Source organism: Balaenoptera ricei, chromosome 8, assembly GCF_028023285.1.
Source record: "Balaenoptera ricei isolate mBalRic1 chromosome 8, mBalRic1.hap2, whole genome shotgun sequence".
Classification (NCBI taxonomy): domain Eukaryota; kingdom Metazoa; phylum Chordata; class Mammalia; order Artiodactyla; family Balaenopteridae; genus Balaenoptera; species Balaenoptera ricei.
In genome coordinates this window covers 18,999,162-19,012,354 of record NC_082646.1, presented here as the reverse complement: position 1 = coordinate 19,012,354, position 13,193 = coordinate 18,999,162, and the positions used below count along the sequence as shown (strand labels likewise).

The following is a 13,193-nucleotide window of genomic DNA, read 5'->3' as shown; positions in this document are numbered from 1 at the left end:
GTCATTAGAAATTCATTTTCTGTACAACAATACCAATTATTTCAAAATATTCCTTTCTTACACAACTTGGAGGCATTTTACAATTCAAGGCACATACCATAGTAAGAATGAAGAGAGATATGCCTTTCTTTACAAAATAGGGAAGAGTAATTCTGGAAAGGAGAAGTGAAAGGAGAAACTGCAATACTTCCACCAGAGGGCTCAATTTCAGAAAAAAGTAGATGTGGAAGTTGAGGATTTAGAAAGTGATTTCCTTAAAAGTACCTACACTGGCATTCTCTTGGGAATTCTTTCTGTATATCTTGAGGTAGATTGGGCAAGTATAAAGACCACTAACTTACTTCATAAGAATCTATCCATCTCCTCCAATCTATTCACATTGCCAATGCCTAGCTTCTGTGTGAACTGCTGTAATAACTGCAGTGGTCTATCTCCCTTCCTCCAATTCAACAGGTTGAGAAGACAGTTTTCAGTCTTTTATTGTTGTTTCTTTGGTATTGTGTCATTCCCCCGATCTCTGGCTTTTTGTGTTTTGCTTTGTTTTTTTCCAGTTTTTAGCTGTTTTACTATGATGTACCTAGGAATGATTTAATTTGTAGTTATCATGCTTGAGATTCAAAGAATTGCTTGAATACAAAAGTTGGCATCTTTTGGCAATCTGAAAAAATTCTGGTCAATAGCTCATACCTCCTTTTCCTTTCTCTATGATTCCAATTACATATCGCTATAGATATATTACCTTTTCTCAGGTAACAATTTCTACCTATTTGTCTATTAATATGTATTATTTACTCATTATTATTCATGATCTATTTAAGATTCTTACTGAGATATAATTCACATACCATACAATTTATCCATTTGAAGTGTGCAATTCAATGTTTCTTTAAAGTATATTCACAAGGTTGTACAACTATCACCAAAATAAAATTTTAAACATTTTCATTACCCCAAAAACAAACCCCATACTCATTAGTAGTCAAATCTCATTTTCCAGCTATCCCTCCCTCCCAGCCCCTGGTTATAACTAATCTACTTTCTGTCTCTATGGATTTCCTTATTCTGGACATCTCATATAAATGGAAGCATACAATATGTGACCTTTTGTGACTGGTATTGTTTACTCAGCATAATGTTTTTATGATTCATCCGGATCATAGCACATATCCATTCATTCCTTCAAAAAATATTATCCTTTTATCATGGTCAAAAGATTTAGCATATTAGCCATTTTAAGTGTACAATTCAGTGGCCTTAAGTACATTCACAATGTTCTGCAAATATCATCACTATCTATGTCCAGAACTTTTTCATTATCCCAAACAGAAACCCTATACTCATTAAACAATAACCTTCCATTCCCTCCTATCCCCAGTTCCTGGTAACGTCTATCCTACTTTTCTGTATCAATAAATTTGCCTATCCTAGATACCTCATATAAGTGGAATCATAAAAAATTTGTCCTTTTGTGTCTGGCTTATTTCACGTCTCAAGGTTTCACTCATGTTGTAGCATGTATCAGAATTTCTTTCCTTTTATGACTAAATAAAATTCCATTGCATAGATATACCACATTTTGCTTACCCATTCATCAGATAATGGATATTTGGGTTGTTTCCATTTTTTGGCTATTAAGAATAATGCTGCTATGAACATTTATGTACAAGTTTTTGAGTAGATATATGTTTTCATTTCTTGATGGGTCACATGTTAACTTTACGTTAAACTTCTTGAGGAACTACAAAATTGTTACCACAGTAGCTGTGTACCAAGTATAATGATCCCAATCTCTCTCCGCATCTTCACCAACACTTGTTAATGTCTTTTTAATTTTAGCCATCTTAGTGGGCGTGAGTGGTATATCACTGTGGTTAAGCTATTAATCTTAATTATTTTAAAGTCCTTATCTGCTAACTCCAATAGTGGGATCACCTGAGAGTCTGCTTCTGAAATTATTTTTCTCTTAGTTGACCATAAATTTCTCTGCCATCACAGGACTAGTAATGTTGTACTGAATACTATGCACTGCATATAAAAGAATCATGAAGGGGGAGAGGGATAAATTAGGAGTTTGGGATTAACATATACACACTATTATATATAAGACAGATAACCAACAAGGATCTACTGTATAGCACAGGGAACTATACTCAGTATTTTGTAATAATCTACAAGAAAAAAGAATCTGAAGAAAAATACATGTATAACTTAATCACTTTGCTGTACACCTGAAATTAACACAACATGGTAAATTAACTGTACTTCAATTAAAAAAAAAAAAAGAAGAATCACAGAGGCACCAGACAATGTTTATCTTCCATTAAGAATGTGTGTTCACCCTTTGTTCTGCTATGGCAGAGGCTGATCACTTTAATCCAATCAAACTATTTTGGTTTAAGGATGGGTTGTAGTTTTGTTAAGAATCAGTCTACCTCTGGTTACCCACTGAATCTAAGGAATGTCCCTCCTGGGCTTTCAATTGAGAGCCTAGTGAGTTTTGTCATTCCAGTCCTGTGTGACCACCAAAAGCTCTACTGTCCCCCAGCAGTACTGCTCAGCCTGAGCGAAACCTAGATTCTCAGTTACTTCTTTTCAGGGAAACACAGCTACAAAGCATCAGCTAACTTCTGAAAGGTTCTCTCTCATTTCTATAACTTTCAAATATTTTGTTCTAGTTGCTTCTGTAGCTCTTTGATAATATTAAAATGACTATTTCCTAAATTTACCTGATTTTCCTGATTGTTCTCAGTGGAAGCACTGGCTCACCATGAACTACTATATTCCTCCTCAGGAGTGAGTCTCCCAAATAACCTGGATGATACCAGCAGCTTTATTCTTCTAGAACATTACCTCTACCACCTCCAATAGCCACAACACTCATGTTCTACTGCCTGAATCATCTAGTAATACTCATTTTATTCCACAGAAATTTTCTACTTAATCTGGAGCTAAAGACAGGACCTGGTCACCTTAGAATAAAAAAAATAAAGAGAAAGTAATCCCCACTTCTGGGAATTTAGACTGTAGAAACAGATATAAAATGGCAAATGTACAATATTATTCACTGGAGCACTATTATTAGTAATAGCAAAGTATCAGAAAATACTTAGTGTAGAAATAAAGGATCAATTAAATAAATTATGCTATATGTACCAGACGTAACACCATGCTGCTATTAAGAATAACAAAGCTATGAAAAAAACTACAGCTAACATACTAATTAGGAACAAGACAAGGATGTCAACATTCACCACTGCTGTTCATCACTGTGCTAGAAGTTCTATCTAGAGCTAGAAGTTCTAGTTAGAGCAATTAGGCAAGAAAAATAAAAACATCCAAATTGCAAAGAAGGAAGTAAAAGTGTCTCTATTCACAGATGTCATGACCTTCTATACACAAAGTATTAAAGAATCCACAGAAAAGCTACTAGAGCCAATGACTGAATTTATTAGCAAAGTTGCAGGGTACAAGATCAACACACAAGAATCAGTTGTGTTTTCATACGCCAGCAATGAACAATCCAAAAGGAAATTATATAAACAATTTCATTTATAATAACATCCAAAAGAAAAACATACCTAGAAATAAACTTAACCAAGGACATGAAAGCCCAAGCAGAGTAAAAGAGCCATCCTTGCAGGGTTGCAGCTTTGCATGGGGTGTCAAAGCCACTAGAAAGGCCTAGCATCCAGGCATCAAAGACCAAACAGGTAAGGGGTGTGCTGACATGAAGGAGTGGCCAGGTATGGAGTATGAGAGAAGAGACCAAATAGGTAAGGAGGGTGCCCATGCAAGGAGAAGGCACAATGGGAGGCATTAAGGCTCCAGTTGGATGAGGAAGGCATTCATGTAGGGGGTGGCCCAGTCTGGGGAGTCAGAGCCTCAGCAGGGTGAGGAATGCATTCACAAAGAAACAAGGCAAGGTATTGTAGTTGTAAATGCATATGTGTACCTTTAGTTTGTCCACTGAGAGGCTCTAGGACCAGTGACACCACAATAGCAATGAATACACCTAGCACCAGATTTTGTCCACTAAATACCAACGTCCACTAAAAGCAACTAGAGCTTTGTGAAAAAATGGCTGACCCTGAGGCTAGGCAAGGGAAAGTACAAAATGAATCTGTAAATCCTCACATCCCAAAAAGAAAGAAGAATTTACTGTAAAAAGGACCCAGAAACCAGCTCCCACTAGTGAAATCTAGGATAATCTAAAAATCAAAACAAAGAATAAAAGTAAATTATGGGAGTTCCCTGGTGGTCTAGTGGTTAGGATTTGGTGCTTTCACTGCTGTGGCCCGGGTTCAATCCCTGGTCGGGGAACTGAGATCCTGTAATCCATGCAGCACAGCAACCCACAACCCCCCACCAAAAAAAAAAAGTAAATTATAACCCATTGAATAAAAATAGTAAACTATGAGTTCATACTGAGATGATAAATCAATGTACGAATTGAAAATTTAATGAGCAATGATGGGATCTTTACATAGTTTTAAAGTACCTGTCAAAAAATACTTAATTACAAAAAGAAAAAGAATTGAGTGGAGAAGTCTGGCATACACCAACTTAATCAGGTGATCAACCTAAACAAAATCAGTACTGGGATAAATCAAAATCATGTACCCTCCCTCAGATAAGATGCAATGAGGGAAGTCCCTGGTGGTCCAGGGGTTATGACTCCACACTTTCACTGCTGGGGGCCCAGGTTCAATCCCTGGTTGGAGAACTAGGATCCAGCAAGCCATGTGGCGCAGCCAAAAAAAAGATTCAATGAGAAAAATAAACTTTCACTTCTGCCAAAGATGCAAACCTGAATCTAATCATAAAAAACATCAGATTAACTCACACTAAGGGACATCCTACAAAATAATTGGACTGTAATCTTCAAAATGTCAAGGTAATGAGAGTCAAAGGAGAGATAGTTCCACACCAAAGAAAAAGGAATATAAGAACTAAATGCAAAAAAAAAAAAAAAAAAAAAAAAGAACTAAATGCAACACATGATTCTGCAATGGATCCTTCTGCTATAAAAAATACAACATGGTCAATAAATTTAAAGGGATCTGCGGAGTAGATGGTTATCATGCATCAAAGACAATTTTCTGACTTTGATAGTTGTATTGTGATTATATTTGTAGAAAATATACACTAGTGTACTTGGAATAATGAGCAACTTACTCTCAAATGGTTCCAGAAAAAAAAGTTTTAATGTATTTCCAAAGAGAAAAGGATAATAAACTTACAACTATATGTACGTTATTTTGACAACTGAGAAGAAAAGATTCCTTGTAAAGCACCACTTAACCAAAACTACAACTAGATTAAATTTATAAATTTGAAATGCCTGTGTCTATTAAAGGAATCGAACTTGTGATCAGTATCTGCCCATAGAGAAAACTCCCGACCCAAACGGTTTTACTAATGAATTCTACCAAACATTTAAGGAAGAAGTAATGTCAATTAAACTAATTCTTTTAAAACATACTAAAGGAGGGAATAACTCTCCATACTTTTTGAGGCCAGCATAATCCTGAAACCAGAAAAGGACAAAGATATCGAAAAAATGAAAACTGTACAAGGCACAAAGGCCAGAAAGAAAGTGGTAAATCCACAAATATAGACAAAAAATATTTAACAAAACACTGGCAAATTAAATCCAGGAATATATAAAAAGAATAATACAGCACAACCAAGTAGAATTTATTCCAAGAATTCAACCTTGGTTAAATGTTTTCTTAAAAAAACCTATGTATCCTGAAGAAGAAAAATGGAGCTGAAGGAATCAGGCTCCCTGACTTCAGACTATATTACAAAGCTACAGTCATCAAAACAGTCTGGTACTGGCACAAAAACAGAAATATAGATCCATTGAGCAGGATAGAAAGCCCAGAAATAAACCCATGCACCTATGGTCAATTAATCCATGACAAAGGAGGCAAGAATATACCATGGAGGAAAGACAGTCTCTTCAATAAATGGTGCTGGGAAAACTGGACAGCTACATGTAAAAAAATGAAATTAGAACACTCTCTAACACCATACACAAAAATAAACTCCAAATGGATTAAAGACCTAAATGTAAGACTGGACACTATAAAACTCTTAGAGGAAAACATAGGCAGAACACTGTTTGACATAAATTGCAGCAGTATCTTTTTTGGATCTACCTTGTAGAGTAATGAAAATAAAAACAAAAATAGGGGCTTCCCTGGTGGCGCAGTGGTTGGGAATCTGCCTGCCAATGCAGGGGACACGGGTTTGAGCCCTGGTCTGGGAAGATCCCACATGCTGCGGAGCAACTGGGCCCGTGAGCCACAATTACTGAGCCTGCGCGTCTGGAGCCTGTGCTCCGCAACGGGAGAGGCCGCGATAGTGAGAGGCCCGCGCGCCGCGATGAAGAGTGGCCCCCGCTTGCCACAACTAGAGAAAGCCCTCACACAGAAATGAAGACCCAACACAGCCAAAAGTAAATAAATAAATACATTAATTAATTAATTTAAAAAAAAAAAAAACAAAAATAAACAAATGGGACCTAATTAAACTTAAAAACTTTTGCATAGCAAAGGAAACCATAAACAAAATGAAAAGACAATCCACAGAATGGGAGAAAATATTTGCAAATGAAGTGACTTGACAAGGGATTAATCTCTAAAATATACAAACAGCTCAGGAAGCTCAATATCAAAAAAAAACCAAACAACCCAATCAAAGAATGGGCAGAAGATCTAACTAGACATTTCTCCAAAAAAGACATACAGATGGCCAAAAACACATGAAAAAATGCTCAACATCACTAATTATTAGAGAAATGCAAATCAAAAATACAATGTCACCAGTTAGAATGGTCATCATCCAAAAGTATACAATACAAAAATACAAAATACAAATACAAAAATACAATATACCAGTCAGAATGGCCATCATCAAAAAGTCTACAAACAATAAATACTGGAGAGGGTGTGGAGAAAAGGGAACCCTCTTGCACTGTTGGTGGGAATGTAAATTGATACAACCACTATGGAGAACAGTATGGAGGTTCCTTAAAAAAGTAAAAATAGAGCTACCACATGACCCAGCAATTCCACTCCTGGGCATATGTCCAGAGAAAACTATAATTTGAAAAGATACATGCACCCCAATGTTAATTGCAGCACTATTTACAATAGCCAGGACATGGAAGAAACCTAAATGTCCATCAAAAGGGGAATGGATAAAGAATATGTGGTACATATATACAATGGGATATTACTCAACCATAAAAAAGAATGAAATAATGCCCTTGGCAGCAACATGGATGGACCTAGAAATTATATTAAGTGAAGTAAGTCAGACAAATATTATATGATATCACATATGTGAAATCTAAAAAAAATTAAACAAACATTTACAAAACAAAGAGATTCACAGACTTCAAAAACAAACTTATGGTTATGAACGGGGAAACGTGTGTGTGTGGGGGGATAAATCAGGTGTTTGGGATTAACATATACACACTACCATATATAAAAAAAATCATCAACAAAGACCAACTCTACAGCACAGGGAACTCTAGTCAATATTCTGTAATAACCTAAATTGGGAAAAAAGTCTGAAAAAGAATGGATATATGTATATGTATAACTTAATCACTTTGCTGTACACCTGAAACTAACACAACGTTGTAAATCAACTATACTCCAATATAAAATAAAAATTAAAAAGCAGAACTGAGGTTTCCCTCAGGTTTCTTTCTGAGAAGAAATTCTGCCCAAAGATGTATAATCAATTCTTGCCCAAGAATTTCCAGCCTGCTAGCCTGCCCTACAAACTTTGGATTTGCCAGCCCCCACAATTACATAAGCCAATTCCTTTAAATAAATCTCTCTTCTATCTCCCCACTCCCCTCCCCCAAATCAATGTATTTCACCACATCAAAAGAATAAGGAAGAAAAACCTTCTGGTCATTTCAACACAGAAAAAGCATTTAATAAGTCAACACCCATTCATTATCAAACTTTCAGCAAATTAGGAATAAAAAACAACCCAATTAAAGGCATCTATGAAAAACCCTCACCTAACTTTGTACTTAATGACAAAATATTAAGGCTTTTCCCCTAAGCTTGCCAAAAAAGGCAAGGATGCCCACCCTCACTTCTGTTCAACACTGTACTTCTGATCCTAGCCAGTGCATCAATCCAGAAGAAGAAATAACTGGTATAAAGATGAGAAAGGAAGAAATAAAGCTGCCTTATTCAAAGATTACATGATTTTTTACATAGAAAATCTTAAGAAATCTAAAAAAGAACTACTAGAACTAATAACTTTAACAAGGTAACAGGGGGTAAAGATCAATATACAAAAATCAACCATATTTTTATATACTAGTAAAATACCAGAATATCAAAAGCACTCAAGGGAAAAAAAGAACAAAGTTATACCAGCTGACTTAAAGACTTACTGCAGAACTATATTAATCATGGCTGTTAGTAACGGCCAAAGGATACCCATTTAATTCAATGGAATAGAATAGAAAGTCCAGAAAAACATACATATTTTTAAGTCACTTGATTTTTCACAAAAGACACCAAAGCAGCCCAGTGGGGAATGGGAAGTATTTCCAACAAATGGTGATGAAACCACTTGCTATCCATACAGAAAAGAAAAAAATGAAATTTAATCCCTAACTTACACTATATGCAAATATCAATTTAAGGTGGCTCTTAAATGTAAATATGAAAGCTAAAAATTATAAAGCTTCTAGAAGAAAACAGAAGGTTATCTTCTTGTCCTAGTGTCAGAGGTAGACAAAGGTTTCCTAGACAAAACATAGAAAGCAAAATCCACAAAAGAAAAGCATATATCTTACAAAGGACCTACATACAGAATATATAAAAACTCACAGCTCACTAATAAAAAGGAACAACCCAATAGAAAAAAAACAGGCAAAACATCTGAAAACTGTTTAAAGAAAAATATAAGAGTACCAAAAATACCAAAAAAGTGTTCAATATCAATAGACATGAGGGAAATGGGAATCAAAACTATACTGAGATAATACTACATACATCCAGAATGACTAAAATTAAAATGACAACACTAAACACTGGCAAGAACAAGGATTAAGTGGTATTCTCATACTTTGCTGGTGGGAGTGTAAAACAGTACAACCACTTTGGAAAGCAAACCACTGTGATACAAAAAACATGGATAAATCTTAAAAACACTATGCTGAGTTGAAAAAAGCTGTACACAAAAAGTACATATTGTATGAATTCCATTTATATGCAGTCCTAGATCAGGCAAAACTAACCTATGTTGAAATAATCAGAACAATAGTTGCCTTCTGGAAGGAGGTGGGACTGATTGGAAATAGACATGAGGTAATTAAATTCTCAAGGATGATGAAGATATTGTGTATCTTAATAAGGATGTAGGCATTTGTCAAATCTCACAAAATTATACACCTAAGATTTATGGATATGACTGTAGGTAAATTTTATCTCAAAACAAACACAAAATTCAATTAACGACTGCATGCTAAAGTGTTTAGGGAGCAAAGTTTACTGATTCTTGCAACTTCTTTTGAAATGCATTTAAAAGTTGACTGATGGATGTATAGGGAGATACATATAAATATACATATACATATAAAGATACATATACATATAAATAAAGCAACAGAGTGACTTTACTCTTCAGTTTGAAAATTTTCATTAAAAAATGCTGGGAGTAGAGGAGAATAAGTAAGACCTTTATGTATTCATATGAAGAGATCTCCAAGATGTAGTGTTATATGTTTCATATTTATAAAGAGAACACAATAAATGCCCTTCTAAACAATGCCAATAAAACTGTATGACCCAAGTGTCTTCCACTGTGACGGCACTCAAATAACTTACACGGTTCAAAAAAATACAAAATGAAAATGATTAAAAAAAAACAACAACAAAGCCCTGAACAATTACTTTTCCTTCTTGAGAAATGCTATTTTCGAATATTTTAGCATTGTGTATAAAATTTATTTAAAATTAAGAAAGAAGATTTTTCCAATTAACCTTTAGCACTACTTAGTACAACTCTGAAGATACTATAACTAACTCAGATTAATATTTCATTAACTTTTCAATTTCAGATTTTCTGTAATAGTAGTAGCACAAATAAATCCATCTTACTTGAGATCTCACCAATGAGAGATCAACTAAAAAAATAAACACATAAAAATTTACATTGAAATTGATTTCCCTTAAAATCATTACGGTGAATAGAGTCATATTTAATGCTTTTGTAGGTTATAAAATAACTTTGGTGAATAACAAGGAGGGAAAAACAAGTAGAGATTCAAAAAGATTAAGAACAAAACGTTTTTTTACTGAAAAAAATAAGGTCAACATTCTTTGCTCATAAGAGGAGATAATATAAAATTTAAAATCAAGACAGAATTTTTAATAATCAAAGGCAGCAAAAATCATAAAAGTTAAAAAAATGAAAAACAAACCTGATAGGATTAGGGAAACAGGGCACTTTGCATATCCAATAACATATAATACACTCCAAAAAATTTAAGAATTTTAATGTAAGCATTTTAAACATATGATTTAAAAAACTTACCCTTTCTGCTTCAAAGGTAATTCAAGTTTAAATATGGTAGCATCATTAACAACTGCTTTATATGCCTGAAAATAATATAAAATAAGATACGAACATTATTTTTAATACTTAAAATAGTTAATTATAATTCTAAAAATACATAAAATACAAATTAGTTTTTATTTTTAATGATGTATCTGGCCTGACAGAATTTTTCAAGTCAATGATTTCAACATGCTCTTTCTCATGTTATGATTATCATTATTCTCAAGTGAGGTCTTAACGCTGCCTGACAACCATAACATTTTCTCTTGTCCACACATTCTCCTAGAAAACATTTTCATACCACCTCCTTTCTTTTCAAACCTCCAATATTTCCTCTCCCATGCATACTCTCAGCTGATGATGTGGTTTCCTATTTCACTGAGAAAACCGAAGTAATCAGAATTCCCTCCTTTTTTCTCCTGTATCATCAATTTCCCCCCCCCCTCCATTATTTCTACAGCCTCAATATGCATACATATTATTCTTTAAATCTTAAAAATTCTCTTTTGGCTTTGTCCACCTTCAGCTACTGCCCCATATTTCTCTCTCTTTAAGCTAAACTCCTAGAAGAATTATCTAACTCACTGTCGCTAATTTCTCTACTACCATTCTTATTTGAAACTGTTCTAAACAGGCTTTCACACTACTACTCCAACAAATCATTCTTGTCAGTCACTCACAACCTCCATGTTGCTGAAGACAATGGTTAATCCCCATCTTATCTGACCTATCAGCAGCATTTTAAAACAGCAGATCATGCCCTCCTCCTGCAAAGTGCTTTTTCCACTTGTTTTCTAGCACAGCACTCTCCTGGTCATTCCACTCATTCTCCTCTCTCCTCAGGAAAGATGGCTGGTTCCTCATCGTTCTGATAACTAACTTAAATGCCCCAGACCAGTCCTTGGATCTCTTCTCTTTGCTATCTTCACTCTTACTTTGGAGATCATAGCCACTGTCAGTGCTTTAAAAACCATCTATATGCTGAAGCTCCCAGATTTATTTTTGCAGGCCCGTCCCCTCCCTTAAGCTCCAGATTTGATGTTGCCATATGGATGTTTAATAAGCATTTCAAAGTTAACTTGTTCAGAACTGAGTTCCTAATCTCTCTTCAACCATCTCCCCAAAACCTGCTTCTCCCAAAGTCTTCATCTTCCCTCATCTCAGCAAGCATATACTTCTAATTGATCAGAACAAAAATCTGAGTGTCATCCTTGACTGATCTTTCTATCACATTCCACATCTGATTCCATTAGCAAGTCCTGTATAGCCTATTTTTACAATATAATCAAAATCCAACCACTTTTGACTACCTCCACCTACTATCGTTCTGAGCAGAGCTTCCATAATTACGTAACTGAATTACTTAAATAGATTCTTAACCCATTTCCTTGCTTCCTCTCTTGCCCCCTTCAGTCTATTCTTTTTGCAGCAGGCAGGTGATCCTGATAAAATGTAAGTCAGATCCTGTCATTTGATTCAAGATCTTTCTATGACTTTCTATCCTACTCAGAGTAGAAATGAAACTCCTTACCATGGCTCAGTCTTAACATGATCCGGCCTCCTGTTATCTCGGACTACTTATCTCTGATTTCCTACTATTCTCCCCCTCACTCAATCCACTCTGGCCACAATGATCTCTTTCTTCTCTGGTTCTGGAACATGACAGGTATAATCCTGCCTTAGAGCCTTTGCATTTGCTCTCCCCTCAGGCTAGAGTATTATTCCCTCAGAGAGCCACATGACTTATTCCTTATCAACTTCAATCTTGATTTGAATGTCACCTCATATAAAGCCTTTGCAGGCCACTCACTTTAATATTTCAAATGACCTCATTACCTCCATACTCCCTTAACCCTTTTCCTACTTTATCTACCTATGTACCTTACCTACCTACCTTTCTTTCTATCCATTTATTTATCTAAAGGTAGACAGACAGTAATTTTAAAAAAATGCTACTGGAGAAAGTTCATTGTGTTTTTAGAGTCTAGAAAATAATTTCACTTGGGAAGTAAGGAAAGGTAGTTGAAGAGGGGGAAAAACTAATGGTAATTCTAGTGATAGGTTTATGATATTAAAAAAGATACGGGGCTTCCCTGGTGGTGCAGTGGTTAAGAATCCGCCTGCCAATGCAGGGGACACGGGTTTGAGCCCTGCTCTGGGAAGATCCCACATGCCGTGGAGCAACTAAGCCTGTGCACCACAACTACTGAGCCTGTGCTCTACAGCCCGTGAGCCACAACTACTGAGCCCTCACGCCACAACTACTGAAGCCCACACGCCTAGAGCCCATGCTCCGCAACAAGAGAAGCCACCTCAAGGAGAAGCCGGCGCACCACAACGAAGAGTAGCCCCCGCTCACCGCAACTAGAGAAAGCCCACGAGCAGCAATGAAGACCCAATGCAGCCAAAATTAAATAAATAAATAAATAATAAAATAAATAAATAAATTTATTTTTTAAAAATTAAAATAAAAAATAAAAAGATAACGACTCTAAGGATAATACTGTTTCATTATCATTATCCTAGACTATAATGATGGGAAAGAAGGTATGGAAAGCAAGGATAAATGTGATATAACTCTCACA

At 35.4% G+C, this 13,193-nt stretch overlaps 1 protein-coding gene across 1 annotated transcript in view; it reads right to left on the bottom strand.

Moving 5' to 3' along the window:
- The window catches only part of CUL5 (cullin 5), a 101,245-nt gene that overhangs the window by 16,337 nt on the left and 71,715 nt on the right, over nt 1–13,193 (bottom strand). Inside the window, exon 11 of the mRNA XM_059930381.1 lies at nt 10,585–10,649. Within this exon, the coding sequence (XP_059786364.1) occupies nt 10,585–10,649 (65 nt within the window). The remainder of the gene's footprint in view (nt 1–10,584; nt 10,650–13,193) is intronic.